This window comes from Gymnogyps californianus, chromosome 1, assembly GCF_018139145.2.
Source record: "Gymnogyps californianus isolate 813 chromosome 1, ASM1813914v2, whole genome shotgun sequence".
In the NCBI taxonomy this organism is placed as follows: Eukaryota; Metazoa; Chordata; class Aves; order Accipitriformes; family Cathartidae; genus Gymnogyps; species Gymnogyps californianus.
The window spans coordinates 107,352,653-107,371,140 of NC_059471.1; the positions used below are offsets into that span (position 1 = coordinate 107,352,653).

The 18,488-nt window shown below is 35.7% G+C and overlaps 1 protein-coding gene across 2 annotated transcripts in view; it reads right to left on the minus strand.

The window, feature by feature from the left end:
• NCAM2 (neural cell adhesion molecule 2) overlaps positions 1 to 18,488 on the minus strand; it is a 308,501-nt gene that overhangs the window by 20,485 nt on the left and 269,528 nt on the right. For both annotated transcript variants that reach the window (XM_050894562.1, XM_050894569.1), the window contains exons 14-15: positions 17,853 to 17,974; positions 9,865 to 10,045 (exon numbers count right to left, since the gene is read on the minus strand). In XM_050894562.1, coding sequence (XP_050750519.1) covers positions 9,865 to 10,045; positions 17,853 to 17,974 — 303 coding nt within the window. The remainder of the gene's footprint in view (positions 1 to 9,864; positions 10,046 to 17,852; positions 17,975 to 18,488) is intronic.

Consider the following 18,488-nt stretch of genomic DNA (forward strand, 5'->3'; position numbering starts at 1 on the left):
TTGACTTTAATACTAGGGTGGGAACAAAACAAAGTTGCTTTTCAAAACATGCAACTTCTTAGACATTCAAGTCCTCACAGTATGTCTGGATGCAATCCAGTGCAATATGTGAAGGTTGCATATACATTTTCTACTAATATTTATATTGAAAGTTCACCTTTTGGCAGATAATATAGTCAAGTTTATGCAATATAGTGTATGTTTAAACATCTTAATCTCCTTGACTGGATATTAATATTTTTTTTTCAGCTACAGTGACACAGTAATTATATGGATAGTGACTAATATCAGTGTTAGGCTACTGTTTCAAAAGAGACTTCAAAAGAAATTGAAATGTAGAAAATCTTGTGTAGTATGAACAATAACCTTGGTTACATCTTAATTTAAAAAGTGAATTTTAAGAAATTGTAATGGAAGTAGATGAAAACTGTTAAGCCCCCTATTTTTCATTTAAACTGTATTGTATCAGTCCCCTGTTATAATTATTTAAGCTTTAAAAGAATTGATTTACGGTTTAAATCAGTGTAGAGGACGATTTGTGACATCTTAGCACAAATATATTGGCGTATCTCTCTTACTCTAGAGAGCTCATAGTCTGAAGAGAAAGGCAAGTGGTGCATAAATCATTATCTCTTTCCACAAATATATAACCAAGACATGAACTTAAGCACTACCCAAAATCAAAGGATTTTTAGGTTTGAGGATTTGAATCTTTTAGGTTTTTTCACAACGCACCTCAAATTTAGCTTAAATCACAGAGCTGTTGTTTTGTGAATACGTTCTGGCGGGACACTTGCCTTCGGGATGTGGATGCATAATGTTTAACCAATGCATTATTCTCGTACAACATGAATGTCCCTGTTCTTGCACAAATATATATCTGAGTGTAGGTAACTATCAAGTATAAAAGACAGCAATATAAATAAACTAAGAGCTATTATGGACTTTACCCCATCCTCACACATATTTCTACTGTGGTGTGTTCAATGATACACATTTTTAAAGAAATTATGACTGTTCAAGCTGGTCAAAATTCACAACCAGTTCTTTTTATTAAGACTTAAACAGTTTAGTCCTTATGTTCATAGCAAAAAAATCTTTGACACATTAAAAGTCCACAGTTATTTTAATAACACAGCTTTTAAATATTTTTAGAGAATATATCTAACAATTCAATCTTTTAAATGGCACTTAGGTTTTTTTTAATTATAAAGCAACATAATGCTAGCAATTACTTATAAAAATATTCTAGGTGAATTAGAGTACCATACTTGTAAAGTGCGGCCTAGCACTTCAACATTCAACATCTATGATGATTTCTTTTTTTCTCATAGCATTCAAAAAGATAAGCAAGCTTAAATTCACAAGGTAAAAAAAAAAAAAATTCCTTTTGAAGCAGAAGTTCTGTGAATACAGAGTAGTTCTTTGACTATTGTTTTTTCTAGCATTCTACTGCTTTTCTAGTATTCAGTAGTAGTTAATTCCTGCGATAGCTGTACTGTAAGAATTACATTTTATAAAAAATAATCTTTTTTTTTGCCTATGAACATCTCTGAGGGTACTGATAGTGTAAGCCTTTTTGTCTCTCTTTCTGATTCATATCAAATAAGTTCTATCAATTTTAGTAAGCAATTTCTATCCCTTTTCATGCAAAACCCATTAGTCTTTGCAGGGAATGGAGCAAACACAGCTGTTTTTAGCCTACAGCAAGAACATGCCCTATCACTTACAACAATGTTCATTCCAGGATTTGATGAGAAATGGCTCTTACTCAGCAAATTCTAGTACTCGTTTGAAAAACAAAAGCAAATAGATTTTGTGGGGGCTGTCATCTTTCTGAAGTTTTGGATATTAATTTATCTGATTGGTGTGATTCCTACCAACTCCTATTCTCAAAGCACGAGATCTCAAAGCCACATTTAATCTCTTCTCTCTACCCTCTTCAGAACTTCAGAAAATAAAATAAAAAAATTCTTCTTCCAATACAGCAATACATGCTGAAGACTTTGCTTTACACTTCTAGCTCAGAATTATGATCTGAACAAAAGTTGGACAAAAGTCTTCATTTTCAAGTTCTGATTTTGGAATTACAATATCTTTCATCCTATGAGAAAATGATGCAGGTAACTTCACAAGGGTAATGCTGCAGCTCTTCCTTGCCTTGGGAATATGATTAGAGCTGCAAGGAGACTAACATCCTCAAGGCTCTCCTTGTTGACTACTGCATTTTGTTCTTCATTTTAGATTTAACTAAAAACCTAACTAAAAGCTGTAGAGATAGACTAAGGAATCTTGTAATGCACAAAGATGTACAAAAGAGGTATCCATTATGGTCTTAAAATTTCTGATCCTTGGAATGGAAATTTTGCCTTTGGAAATATCTTTGCACTCCTGTGCTTTTCTTTTTCTTCCTTGGTTTAAATTTACTGTCGCTATCCAAGCTGGTACAAGGATCAAGGGTCAGAAAGTTACAACTATTCTTTCCCAAATGACTCCAATTGTTAAAAGTGTGTAAATTTCTAATACAATATTTTCCTTACTGAGCTACAAAGAATTTTACTTCTGTCCTCAGATACCTATTTTTAAAATTTTACAGAATGTATTATTTTTGAAGCCTCTGTTCTCTGGCAAATTTAGTGAAATTGTCAACTGCATTCAAAAGTTATCAGAAGACACAAATTGATGGATGTTTGTGTAGGTATACATACACACATACATGGACAGGCAGTGTGGTCACAAGCCATAGGTTGAAAATCAGGGCGAAATGTTATTCCTGAAGAATCAGTACATAATATAATTCTACAGTCTTTTTCTGGAGAATTAAACAGGCAATTTAAAAGCCAGATGTAATGACTTTTAGTCCTGGCTCAAGCAGCTACTGGCAGCCTTTCTATTTTTTTCTATGGAAAAAGACTACAAAAAAGATGACTACAAATCCCCACAATTCTCCTCATTTAATTTTTAATGATGCAACATAACTTTTCCTAGAACTAAGAATAAGTACCAAAGCCAACTGCTGACATTACCCTGTAGCTAACTCTGCCTCAGAACATGGCCCTGTTCTGAAATAACACATTGTACCTAGAAAGGGCTTCTCTTCAACTGAGCTACGTATGATCACTAATGACTAATTTTGGTTACCAGCAGTTCTGCAAAATGCTCAAGAGGGAATATCTACAGTCTTTTCCTTGTTCATTACCTACAGAATTGTTCACTAAAGTTAAAAAAATAGTCAGTTTATCTGCAAAAGCACATGGGTTACTGATTGTGTACTGAGACAAAAAATACCACAAATACAACTGAAACCCAACGTGGCCTGAAGAATGCTGTTGTTGCTACTGAAGTGAAAGTGAGGAAGGAAAAAATCTGGCTTGGTTTTATGGGAACTAGAGCTGTAAATAGAAATCTAGAAAATAAACATAACAGAGATATCATTGCCTTTGGAAATCTAAGGACCCAGAGACGTGAGGAAATTCTGGAGCAAGGATCAGGTCAGGGAATACTTAAGAAAACTGGACATACATAAGTCCAAGGGCTCTGATGGGATGCTCCCACGAGCGCTGAGGGAGCTGTCATTGCAAGGCCATTCTCAATAATCTTTGAATGATCATGGAGATTGCGAGAGGTCACTGAGGACAGGTAGAAGCATATGTCACTTTTGTCTTTAGAAAGGGCAGGAAGGAGGGCTCAAGGATCTACAGGCCAGTCAGCCTCACCTCAATCCTGGGAAGGTGATGGAGCAACTAATCCTGGAAACTGTTTCCAGGCATTTGAAGAACTACTACATCAGAAGTAGTCAGCATTGATTCACAAAGGTAAAGTCACGTTTGACCAAGGTAACCTGGTAATCTTCTATGCTGAAATGACTGGCTTGGCAGATGAGGGGAGAGCTGTGCATATTGTCTACGTTGACTTCAGGAAGGCTTTCAGCACTGTCTCCCATAAGATCCTCATAGAGAAGCTGTTGATATATGGCCTGGATAAACAGACAGTCAGGTGGAATTGAAAACTGGCTGAATGGCTGGGTCCAGAGGGTGCTGATCAATGGTGTGAAGTCTAGTTGGAGGCCAATGACTAGCAGTGTACCCCAGGGGTCAATACTGGGTCCAATCCTGTTCAACATCATCAATGATTTGGATGATGGGGCAGAGCGTACCCTCAGCAACTTTGCTGATGACACAAATCTCAGAGGAGTGGCTAATACACCAGATGGTTGTACTGCCATCCAGAGGGACCTCAAAAGGCTGGAGAAATGGGCTGACAGGAACCTTATGAAGTTCAACAAGAAGAAGTGCGAAGTCCTGCCCCTGGGGAGGAACAACCCTCGTCACCAGTATATGGCTGGGGGCCACCCAGACGGAAAGTAGCTTTGCAGAAAAGGCCCTGGGGGTCCTGGTGGACACCAAGTTGAACATAAGCCAGCAATGTGCTCTTGTGGCAAGGAAGGCGAATGGTAATGACAGCAGAGGCCTTGGTCATGCAAGCACGCTTTCATGTGATACCCTGACCTTGAGGCTTGGCTGTAATCAGGTAAAATCTAATTTCAAACAGATCTGAAATGATTTGAAATCTAAGGAAAACACTTCAAAGGACACAAGAACTATTCAGATTGGAAGTTTATTCATAGTTATGGTAAGTCAACAAATGTTATGTGCTTTTGCGGTGGGGTACAGAACAAGAATGAAGAAGGCTGCTGTTTGGCTTCTCTTAGCTGATGCATGGTCAGGGTCAAGTCAAACCTTCTGGAGAAAAGGGAGGTTATGCCTCCCTTCAGAGCTAGGGAGACTGTGCCCCAGTGGGTCTCTTGCAGCCCATGGGTCAGGGCTGAAGGGATGTGAGAGACAAGGAGAGCATCTGCAGCAAAAGAGTCTGCTGTTTGGCAGCAAGACGTGACAGGAACAAAAACCTACCCCAGCTACGCAGATGGGATCGTACAGAATTTATTTCTACCCAAAAAAAGTCAATGAATTGCTTGACTGAGAGCAAAATTAAAGAAAAGGACTCGCCCTGAGAGAAAATTGTGGGCATCAAGGAGACTTATTTCCATTCTTCTGTACTTAGTCATTTTCAGTCTCTGGATGAAAAAGTTCATTATCCTAGCTTCTATTCTAATAAAACACTGTATAGTTCAAAAGCCGTATTTTGTCTATGTAATACATCAGAAAATGTACATACACAAATTCAAATACATATATATACACACATACCTGAAGCATTGATAAGAGCTATTTTTATTTTTCATTCACTTTGACACCACTGGAGATCCTAAAGCCGCATTTTTGTAAAAACTGCAGATAAAAATCATGTTTGGCACGAAGAGTATCATCTTTGCTAATAGTGATGATGAGAGAAAATAACACGTATTAGATGGTCTCTCTTTGCCTATCACTATATGATTTTAAGCACTGGTGACAGACATGCATTGAAAAAAAAGGAAATGAGATGCACAAGGGATTAAAACTTTTCCAGGGATGTTAATAAAAAAATATTCCGACAGTTCATGCAGTATTGGACTTTACAAAAACCCAAAACAACCAATATCACCAAGTGAGAAAAATAGGTCTAAGGGCTTCTTATTATCCCCAAATGCTTTTCTCATTTTCCCACTATTGCACCAAGTTATTAATTTATAATGAGGAAGAAAAAACTTACAATAAAACACAACTTCCAGCCATTTTTAATGTATCTACTGGCCTTCCAGAGAAACAGCACTGACTGGATAAAAGCCTTTGGAAGACAGCACCTGCATAAATCTTCTGCCACTAATTTCTGAAAATATATCTAACACTTGCAGAAAGTATCCTCTTTTAACACCTTCCATTTCATCTTCTTTTAAAATCCATTTAATATAAAACTGTAGATGTGTTTTTAGGTTGCAATAGTAATGGTTCAGAATGACAGCTGATTTGGACACTTTTGTACCAGCTGCACGGTACGAAGACAGGATCTCTATCTCTGCCCTGCTGGGAAAGAGTAAATGGACCCATACAAATGGGCTGTAGTGTTGGCTCTGGGAGCTGATGGAGTTTGGCTGTTCCTGGTGACACCTAGTCAGAGGGTTTGTTATGGCTGCAGAGGTTAGTCTATGCTGTCCTAACACTGATAAAGAGATAAGAGCTAAGGCACACAGCTCCTTTGAGAATCCCCTTTTTTCTCACAGGACTAGAAGAAGCTTAACACTATAGAGAAGCCAGAACAAAATTTTCTAAAATATCACAAATTAGTACTTAAAATCTGATAAAGACTTCACTCAGAGGCAAGCACACTGATGTTAGAGTTGCACCTGCCTGCAAGTACTGCCAACTAACATCCCTAGTGAGATTTTGGAATACATAAAATACTACATTTAAGACTATGCCACTCTTTCTTCAAAGCATGATTCTTAAATACATGCTCATATGCCTAAGTAAAAAGTGAAATACAAAGATGGAATTGCTGACTGCAAAAAATTACTCAAAAAAGTAGGAAGTAAAATTATATATACATAGATACAACATACAGTAACATATATATGTATACACATATACACATACATGAATATAGTTATACACACATTTATTTAAGGCAAAGTGTTTTAAGAAATTGGTTTGCTGAGTATTTCTCAAAGTCAGTGCAAGGTTCCATTGGTAAACCTTTCAGAAAACCAGGAAACTTTTATTAAAAGGATTACAAATTCTGAGGAACTAATCACAGATTTGAGTGATTCAGTGAATGGAGACGGTGTTATAGGCCTAGGAACAGAAATTACAAAATCAAGTAGATCTATAGTCAGAGGCTGCTGAGGCCAACCATGTGAGAATTTAAAGGAATGTCTGTCCCATTTATACACCTCACTGATGCCAGACAGCAATTTGCAGCCTCAAGCTCCTTCCTAGACCTAAGACTGTTAATGGAATATCATCATATTGTGTGATTATAGAATTTGACTGCCAGCCAGGAGCTGGTACTTGCTCACACTTCCCTAGCAAGTAGAAGTTGTGGATTCAGTGCCCACAGGAGCTGTGTATTCACGTAAGTAGAGTTTTGGCTTCCTGTCCCTGCCCTCGGGGATTACTACTTCTGCCTTATATCCAATGGCTCTTGAAAGCATAAGCAAGCTCCTTCTGCAGCAATCAGAACCAAAGTTTTATTTCTTGTGACAACTCCCTTTTCCCTGGTAAGCACCTACGGAAGGACAACAAATGTATCCTTGCCTCCATCTCTCTCCAGTTCTCTGATTAATTGCATTAGCTTGCATACATGTTCACCAGAACAGTATGTTAGGTATCGTTAACCACCATGATACTTAGGGGATGCCAAAATTCTCTTGCGATAAGTAATATCCATGAGATTGCATACATAGGATCTACAGATATCTTGTTTTTTAATTACATTTAGAGCAAGACAGAAACACTCAGTTCAGCTGAAGTGCCATAGATCTGGGCACATACAGACGAAAATCTTCAGGAGTCTTAGAAACTTTTCTAATAATTACATGAATAATGAGGAAGGGAATCTCAGTCATCAGAAGCTGCTAAGTGAGCACAAGATAGATGATGCAGATTTCATTCAAAAGTCTACCTAATTTCATTCTTGTTGCCTATGTCCTTCTTTGGACCTAGCTGTAGATGCCTAGCTGCAAATACCTAAGACTCAACACAGACAAATAGTGCATCATCTGACTTGATTAACTGATATCAGAAAGAATTATTCTGCTTGAAGTTAAGCATTTGATACACATTATCTATCAAGTTTTAAAAGACTAGGTTTATACTTTTGCAACAATGTTTTATATATATATTATACTGCAATAATATTATGCCGTTTCAAAACATGATAACCACACCGACTCATGAATGTGAACATTAATGTTCTGCTGATTCTAAGTGCCTTTTGACATACTTTTAAAAATCGCCTACAGAATGTTCTTATGATGGGAATTTCACACTCTTTTCAGGCTTTGCAAAAACAGTTGTCAAGGAAACGAATTAGTTCCACAATCATAATTGCAATAATGATTCATATAAAGAAGATCTGATGTTAAATAGTGTAACAGAATTCTACAACTACTTACAGGTTACGGGAGAGCACTGAAAGGAAAAAGCTCCTAAATACCTATAAAACTGAGAAAAATGTTCTATCTATCTTCTGAAACTAAACTAACTAAGCTGCTTTTTACTTGAATGCCTAGATACCACTTAAGTTATCATTTACGGAGGCATATCTTGTTTCTCTCAGTTACAGCAGCTGTGGCAATAATATGGAATACTTTAAATAATTATAACAGGTTAAAGCTAGATTGCATTGCAAAACAAGTAAGACTTGTGTTTCAAATACACAAAATTGAAAAATGGCTTATCCCTTCCATTTACCTAAATAAGGTTTTATTTATTTTTCTAATTGATAAATATTTTTATTTCCTTGGGACAATAAGCTTTCCAACATTTCTTTTTCCCTTTTCTTTTTCGATCATGTAATGAAATTTTATTTCCGAATGATGGCAATCACAAGGCACTATCTGTTTAAAAACAAGTACACAAGGCCTGTTGAGGCCCTGAATTTCAATCAAGATGCAAATCAACTCTCACTACTGCCATTCAAGTGCGTAAACCAAATATTTGCACTCTAACTGGATCTGAACCTATTAATGAATTACAAATGCCTATTCCTTTCTATAAAAGCAAGTAACAATGCTTCTGATATCAACAAATTGCTATGGAATATTAAAAAATGTTGCAGAGATCTTGAGATAACTTCCCTGAAAATATATTTGAAGAAAACTTGCAATAGACAGAAAAAAAATTCGTCAGTTATTTCAAAGTTTTCTGATGACACAGTAGTCTATGACTCATTCAAACTCATTGCCACTTTACTAAGATCAATGCTAGTCAGATGCTTAGATTGAAACACACATATTGATATGGTTTACATTTTAATATATTGGCCATTATATTTATTTGGCAAGATTTTAATTTGATTCTAATACTCTAACAGTTTAATATACGGCATGTTAGAAAAATAGAAAATACTGTTAGAGGATCTAGCACCTGAGTTTAAAATGGTAATGATGACACTGATCTAATTTGGAACTTATTATTAAAGATACCAGCTTATAATTTAGACACAAAGTTTGAAATCTCTTCCTCATAACATTTGCTTTATAAAAATTAAAAATACCCATAATATATCAGAAATTACCATCGTATTTTATGTTTATTCTGAATGAAGTCATTTTGCATTGTTGCACCAAAATTTAACTTTACGTTGGGAAGCATCAGAACTTGATAAATTAGTTACTGAAACACACTCACTCTTAACTACTATGCAGTTTTCCTTAAAAAAATTCCAAACAACATTTCTATAGATTTCAAAGCTTGTAAATAGGCCTAATAGAAGGCTGTATGCTCACCATGTTAGGCTGAATCATTAAGGCATTATCTAAACAAGACTATTTGAAGTCTTAACCTCATTGGACACTGAAATAAATACCTTTATTACATGTGTATCTTGAAGCACATGTAGAGATAGGACTGAAATCAAGAATTCTAACAACTGAGTTGCTTACAACAGACGAATAGGGAGTACAAGGCAACTTAAAAATGTATAGCAGGTGTACCTTCAATACTGTATTTCTTGTTAACTGTCATCATCTGGGTTGAAGATTCAATGTTTGTTCTGTACTTACAAATTACTTTATTACCAAGAGGAAAGTAGGAAACAGGGTCCCATTCAAGGGTTTTGAATTGAGCCTTTGCTGATAATAGAGTATGGGGTCTCGGGCTTTGTCAGTTAAAGACTTCAGTTACCTTATGTTCAACTACACATGTTAGTGTACTACAAGTAGCAAACAATTCATAGAGAGAAAACACTCTAAAATTAACTTACCTGTAATAATGTTGGGCTTTGGTGGCATGCTGAATTCATACAATGTTGGTTCAGAATAACCCAGTCTGTTGGCAGCTGTAATTTGTACTTCGTAACCCATGGTCCATTGAAGATGCTCTAAGATGATGTGGTCTCTACTACCCTGCACTTTTTTCTCTAGCCACTGGTCTTCCTTATCTTTCTGTGAAGATGCAAATATTAGTTTAAATTCTCAAAAACTCTTGTATTATTTGTCTAAACTATGTGTCTACATGATGCACAAAAAATATGGAGTTTCATTTACAGAGGTTATGAACATTCAAATAATCTAATTTTGGAGTTCTGAGTACTCGGGCTTTTTGTAATTTTGACCACTCCTAATCATGTTTCCACAATGTGGATTTAGCGATTTTGTAGGCAATCCCTTTTAACCTTTTGGCTTCAATTTATACTTTGCTCAAATACTGATGTTTATCTTGGGGAACAGCAGGATAATTATTTACAAATGCTGCTAAGAATAAATTCTGTAAAAGGTTTATTTTATATAGACGTTTCAATTACATTTTGATCAATGTTCTTTAAAAGAAACTTGCCATTAAACCCAAACTTGAATTGTTCATGAATGCAGGCTGTGCTTATATCATACATTAGTTATATAATGAAAATATACACTAACTGTAGTAATATGCGGTACTATAGTAACATTTTGCAAACCAGGTTATATGCAACAAAATAAACACCATTGAGAAAGTATGCAGTCCTATGTCTACACTGGTGAGAGGATACATGTAAATCATTAAGATGGTGTTCTAGAGAAAAAAAGAGTTCTCATAATTCAGATAATTATCTAAGACACCTACACAAAGGGAACAAATGAGGACTTCAGTTGCAATCTTAATTCTGGTATGTCATAAATTTGGAGTGCTTACCTTTGCAATCACTCCTTTTAGTGCATAATACATTTAATTATTCTTTATACAAACGAGAATTACAAAATAACTAACAGGTAAAAGGATAAAGCCATCTTGTTCAAAGGAGTATCAATAACAGTCAGTAAGAATCCATGCAGTCTTATTCTTACGAAACACTGAGGTACAATAAAATGGCAAAAACTATGGCTGAGAGCCAAAACCTGGCCATCCAACCCATACAGCAACACAGACCCAGTCAGTGGATATAAACTTTCTGAGAAAAAAACCCTTCATATACAGGGAAGTATAACGTTTTGCTGCAGACTACTATGCTTCTCAGCAGCTTATATTTAGGCTCGTTGCTGAAGCATCTTGCTCTTGACTGATAAAAGTGTCAAAGAAAATAGCATCTAAATTAGACAGTTCAGGGCCCAATCATGCTCCTTATGCCTGATTTTTTTTTGTCCCCAGACTTCAGAAAATAGAGTGACGGACTAAACTCCCTTATGTGCACTGCTGCAGTAACTTATTCGCTATCAGCGCTGAGTGTGATGTTTTTTCCATACTGACTTCACCTTTTCTTAAACTCTTTCTTGCTTCTTCTGCACTGGCATTGGTACTGACACATGACAGTCCTGGGAATGATTAAAATACAGTAAAATATCTTTTCATGAACATTTTCAGCAAGGTGAAAGTGCCTACTTGGTGCAGCAGTAGACCAATGAAAACATCAAAACGGTAGTCATATTACAAATTATGAAAAAACCTAAATACACTGGAGTAAAAAAAGTTTACTCATTATACAGTGAAACTAGTATTTTCTGTCAAGGATATTTTCCCATATCCTCATGGATAGTTTCTGTTGCAATCATCTGACATGCCACTGAGTGAATCCACCTATACTTACATTCCACTGAGTGAATCCACTTGTATTATCACTATATCAAACCACTTTTACAAAATATATTTTTGTATAGCATTGCTAAAATAAAAGGAATTAATACTGATTGCAATATGCAAATACTCCTTAGTAATATTAGGAGTAGCAATGTTATGTAGCACCATATTTTAATGGCTGTTTAAATTGGTGAGGTTTGGGAGGAGTTAGAAAAAAACCAAAATACACCTAGATTCCAAAGAATATCAACATGAGAGAAATCAGAAGATCCATACATGATTTTGGCGTGTGCACATACAACTGTGTGAATATACTGGGGAATTCCAAAGAGGTTCAGAATCACAGAAGGAGAAAAAATATACCGAAGTGGAAAATAAAGATTCAGGCTAATATGGTTCCTGCAGGTGCAAAAGATAGCACTGCAAACAGATATATGGTTATATTTTGAAAACAAACTGTAGAATTATATGTGATGAATAGAATGAGCTTAAGATTTGGAAGGAAAACTATACAGTTTTCTGTATGAGGCTGCTCTTCTGTAGACACAAGAATAAGTGAAAAGGCAGTTGTTCCACAGTTTGGTCAGGTGAAGAATAATGAAAGAGCTGAAATGTAACAGGATACCTGCATGCTATGCCAGAGAAGCGACATCGTAAGTTTAGTTGAAAGTGAAGCCAACTGGGTGGATTGAGATAAATGAAACAAAGTCCAAGCCCTGAGCTCAAAGGCAACAAAACGTTTTATGAAGAGTGACAAACACAAGTTAGGAAGAAGAAGAATAAAGAAAGTATCTGGAAAGCCAACTGTCGTCTTCTAAAGATAAACAGATGAAGTCTTCCAGAATACAGTCTGCTTTTGGCATCTTAAAATAAAAAAGAGAAGAACTGCAATGTCCCTCATTACAGCTGTTATTTCACATGCGTTTTCAAGTACTTTTTACTAAGTAGAGCTCAGTAATGTGTCCAGATTTATTTTACTATTAGTGTAGAAATGGAAAGAGAGGGATGAGAACACAAAGCAAGAGTCTGTCAGTTAAATCTTCCTACAAATCTCCCTGTTTATGCTAAGACCCTTTAATTGGTAGCTTAAGGAGCAGAAAACAGAACTACAAAAGAACACTTCATACCTTATTAGGCTGTTCTATTATTAATACTGCTTACAATTTATAGAAAGCACTACATATGCACAGTGTTCTATAACAAATGAAAGAAACTTCTAAATCACAAACTACAGTCTAATTTGAGGGGTGAATTAATATAAATGTCTTCAATAATCATTTATTATGAGCAGTTGCATCATTAATATCCACCAACAAATGCATATTTTCAGAAACTGCAATCAGATCTGCAACCTCAGAGATTAAACTGTTCCTTTACTTGCATTCCGTTTTGTTTCATATAATGTGGAAATACTCCTTTACAGAAGGTCACTGATACTGTGAGACTAACCAATGACTGGCAATTTCTGGGGATCTTACTGCCCACTTCCATTACTCTTAAATCTTTTATTCACACTGTCCTCTTCCCAGTATAAGTCTTTGGTTGAAACAAACCTGCCACAATGCCACAGACTAATGACACTAAAAAAAAAAAAAAATTATTATTCCTTAATTGCATGTACATTGGCTTTAAATATAAGCATCAGCCAAATTTATCTCAGAAGTGTCTAAGAGTTAGATTTGTAAGACAGCTGTGAGTAACCTAAGCACCTAAATACCTTGACAAAAAAAAGAGTAAACAAAGCAGTGTGAAACTCCAGTCTGCCATGACTTGGCTGCTTCTCAAAACTGAGGGCACACCTGACAACAGTGGAAGCAAAGCCAAGCCACTGTTTAGGCACCTAACTATTTACTAGTCTAGAAAATAACATCTTTCGCTTTAATGGTCATTTTACATTGTACCCAAGATCACATTCTCTGGGAACGCACAGAAAGTGAGGAAAAGTGATTAACTCCCTTCAACCCTTTCCCTTATTCTCCATCCTCCCTAAATTGTTGTGCTGGAAGTTCAGCTCAAGTAGACTTGTTATTATGGTGATCCCTGTGATAAAAAAAGGGCAGGAGATGCCACAGTATCTTGAAAGCTGGCAGGAAAAAATATCAAGAAATCCTCACGGAAGACAATCTGATAGTTTAAAGCAGTGACTTCACAAGAATTCATTACATTAGGATGGTGCTTTGTAGGTCTGGATAATACAGGACAAATACTGAACAAAGCACAAAATGGCTGATAATGTACATAGTGTTAAAATGCACAGAAAGTCCAAGGATGTGGCAGGTAAAATAGAACTTAGAGATGCAAAAACATTTAACTTTTATGGTAGGTATCTCAAAGTGGGAGTAAATGAGAAATTATCTCTTTCTAAATGATTCATTTTTACAGAAGTTTGTTCTAGAATCTATCATAAGAGAACAAAATGAACACAGTCCTCCATCAACATAGTCAAACAAGAGTGAAGCACATAACCTATCAATCAAACACTTGTCACTGCCAAAATTCAGAGCATTAATAGTAACACTGTCACAGGTCAACATGGTGAACAGCTTTTAAGTCTGAAAAAACTAATCGCTCCTCTAATGTTTCCTTTAAACATCATTATGGATGTAAAAGTAAAAAAATAAATACTGTTATTGTTTTTCAAAATAGGATTTTTATCAATTTTTCTTGCTTCTACCTGAAAGTTTATAACCATAAAAGATGGATACTTTTATTATTTCATTCTAATTCCAAATTTTTACTGAAACTTGGCCTACCAGGGAAGAACAAAAACAACCCTCTCCCCTTTTTTTTTCTAGCTTACTGTTGGCATTCTGTGACCTGAAAGTATACAAACAGAATTCCCTTCTCCAATCACTAAGAAGTCTATTTCAATACTTACTTTTTAAGTATTACGAAGTAATTCAGGATATGGTACCAAAATCATAACTGAAGGCTGGGAACAAATCTCTTCAAGATAATAGAGTGATACGTATTTGCAGGGAACAGTGGGCAACATTAGGTGCCAAGCACAAATTCACAATTGCAACATGTGCAGCTGCAGAATATCCATCACGGTCAAAACGCACTTGAGCGGTAAGCACAAACTTTTGCTTGTGACTATGTGAGTCGTGTAAGTGATTAATCCTGTATGGTGATCACACATTGTTTGCATGCTGTTTCTGGTGCTAAGCTTAACCTGTGTAAAACCTTCCAAAGGCTGCTTTGTAGCCTGCCTTTCTCTTGCAGGTCTGTGCCTGGTCACCCACCTGCCATGAGCTGCTGTGGCAGTTGCTCCCCTGTATCCCAAGTGCTCCTTCCTCCTGGCCCTTCTTATCTCCTCACCTTCCCCTTAGTCTGTACAATCTCGTCAACCCTCTTGGAGTAAATAACTTGGTAAATAACACAGCAGATAACAGCCATTTACAAATTCAGTACACATTTCCCCAATAATTTACGTACATAAAGCTTAACATCCATTGCGCAACACCAGCACCTCATTGTGTGTGCCTCAACTAACTTTAATAGCACCATAGGCAGGAACAACCAAAGGGGAGCTTGAGTTGGTCCTCGTTAAAATTAGACAGTTACTATGAGAAATGTGGTCGGGCGGTCACCTCCCACATCGGACAGGATGCTTGTCCAGGGAATCCCCATCACTGCTCTTCCGGCTGGCCACTGGGGAACAGTTTTCCCTTGTCTTTCTCTCTCTCCTCCTATTCTTTCCTAAGGTAACTTTGAAGTCAATGTATGCCATCAGCTTCAGACTCCATCAGTGAAGCTTTGTAAGACTGTCTTCACTTTCTTTATGCAACAGCATGAATCAATTTGAGGCTGCTACTCATAAAAATTGCATAGTATCTACTTCTCTGGAATACAGAACAAAACGTGAAGGTTCTTATTATCTGATTATAGTTAGTAAGTCCTGCCCATAATATGAACAAACGGATGTTAGGAAAGCAATATTTGACAGAATGAAACAGGGGATTTCCAGAAAAATAAAACTTACCAATTGCCCTAAAACAGGTTATAATATTGCTACAATATCATAAAGGCTGTCCTTCTCCCAGTCTAAAAAAAAATCTGTATAAAACTTAGATATGAGGGAACTGACTCTTAATAAGACATAAGCTGTTATGAAACACAAAGAAGAAAAAGCCACTGATGTATAGCTTGTTATCTAATACGTTCTTTAAACATACCAAGCAAATACATTGGTCCAGGTGCTAGTAATGAGGCTGGCAAGAGTTATAGGAAAGCTAATTAAATACGACCAATGGGGAAGACAGAAGAGAAGCAGTCCTCAGATAATTAAGAACTTTAAATAGCATCCATTCATTATGATTAAAACACCAAAAAATTACTGTGCTTTTTTGTTGTAGGAAGGCCTTTAATTTAGTCAAATCGCTTTTTCAATTGGAAGCTTAAGGAGATATGGATTTGAAGTCCAAGTAAAAGCTATCTTCTTCAGTAACCTATTAAGTTTCCAGTTACTGCTTAAACTGTACATTTATCTTTCAACAATACACATGAAAAGTGATCTTTTATACTATAATATTGTACCTTAGTCAAAACACTACATCAAAATCAGGTTTCAAAAAATATTCACGACAGATCCAAAATCATTTAGCTTACTTAAATCACAGAAACAGATTAAATTCCATATACTGCATGCATATATTGTATCCAAACAGTTTATTATCTTCTCAATTATAAATACTTAGAGGCATTGTAATCTAACTAGGAAGCTCAATCTTACAAAACTGCATTGTATCTTGTATTGCATATTTTATTACCCTCTCTCTTCTTTACAATTACTTTTCTTTTATGCCAACTGTACTCACTGGACTGAAAGTAATTTAAGAAGGTCAATTAAGATTTTGGGATCAGTGATATCAGAGTAACTGCTGGTTAGTCCCTCAGGCTCCTCTTAAAAGCTCTACCAGCTTTTTCTGAATTGATTTGGAGCTACCAATCTTCTTTGGTTTTACTTAGCTTAGGAAAATCATTTCACATGCCAGGTTTAGCACTTGGATAATCCCAGAACTATCATCAAAAAGTTACATTATAGGAAACATCAGGAAATGTGACAAAAACTATTACAAAATAAGGAACTGGTTTTTCCTTTTTGGGAACATTAAAACAGGTTCTGCATTTAATTTCTCAAAGATCGCTTATTTCTGTTAAATACCTTCTCTACCTCACTACCTTCTGTTTAACACGTCTAAATAGCTGATGTTACATTCCCAATCTCTTTTAGAGTCTCAAAACAGACATGTAAATCTGCTATTACACTCTTCTAAAATGTCTTTTTACTGGGTCTAGTCAGATAAAAGTAGTATAATCTTCCTAAAAGAACACAAAGAAGTTACTAGAAAATGCACACTTCTGAATTAAATTCATTGCTTTTGCCAGCTTTATAGTTACTTCTTCAACCCAATCATTTCTAAAAATAGTATATCAGGAAAGGAAGGATATTTTAGCTACCTTAATAATTAAAAAACCCCACAATTATTTTTTGTGGAAAAATAAATTACACATTGCAGAAAAGCCTGTTTTCTAAACTTGCCAGATTTGATAAGAGAACACCAAATCAGACTCGAGCTGACAGAAGGCCAATAAACTCTGCACGATGGCTGTTAAAGAACTGATATGTACACTGAAACTCATGAAAGTCCTAACAATTTGACAATTATTTGGCTTTTTTAAGCTGAGCCTTGGAATCTAGGAAGATAGAAAATATGAAACATGATCAGATAATTAATCTCATTTAAAATTAATATGGAGTACTGGAATATAGCTTTCTACCTCCAGGATGCTACCTATCGATACAGATGCATTTATAACAGCTTAATAATTTGCTGTTCAAACAACCCTTAATTATTTAACTTCAATGTCTGCTAAGTTACTGCACTTTTGAGAGCTGAACATGAATGTTCCTCATTTACCATGTAACAAAACAGAGAATATAGTTTTCTTGTTAGAATGAACTTTCAGTTATACCTTTAGGAAGAGCAGGATGCTGTTCTTTTTTTTTTTTTAATTTTATAATCTGGCACTAGCAATCTCGTCAAAAAAAGAAAACATACTATACTATATCTTCTTTTCTTTTTGTAGTATGCAAACCATTTTGTTACATTTCAAATCATATCAACAGTCTTCTCTACATTAAAAGCAGATATTACTAAGCAAAACCCACCTATTTTGATTAACTGAAATACTTACACTTCTGTATTTGACAATATATTCCAAAATGGGGGCACCTCCATCATCTTGTTTAGTTATGCTAAGTTTAAAACTCTTGCCACTTCCCGGTTGTCCATGAATTGAAGGGGGGCTTGGCTCTCCTAAACAAGGAAAAAAACAGTAGATAATAATAATTCAGCAATAAGATAAGTCTTAAATTACACCTGGGAGCTTGTCCACAATATTATTAATCAAAATCCTTAAAATCAACATGACCCTTCTAAGCAATGCAGCACATCCTTAGTAAGTGTGTTAAATATTTTGCTTAAAGTATGTTCTAATGCAGATTAATAATCTCACACAAGGAAACAAAATTATGTGAAGTATGAAAGAAGTACTCATTTCTTTGAGACCTTCTAACATTTGACACTTTCAAATGTAATTTACTGCATAAACGATTTAGTCATCAATTCAGCAAGGCTAGTAAGGTGCTACTCACACTGAAGTTTAAGAGTAACAGCACCTTACAGGAAAGCATCCTTAACATTAAGCATGAGCTTTAGTCCCATGTGCGAGATCTAAATTGTAATACAGATATTAGGTAAATTAACTCTGATAAATGTGCCAAGGTAAAATTAGATACTTCTAGAGTAGTCTATGTTAAGAATAAATGTA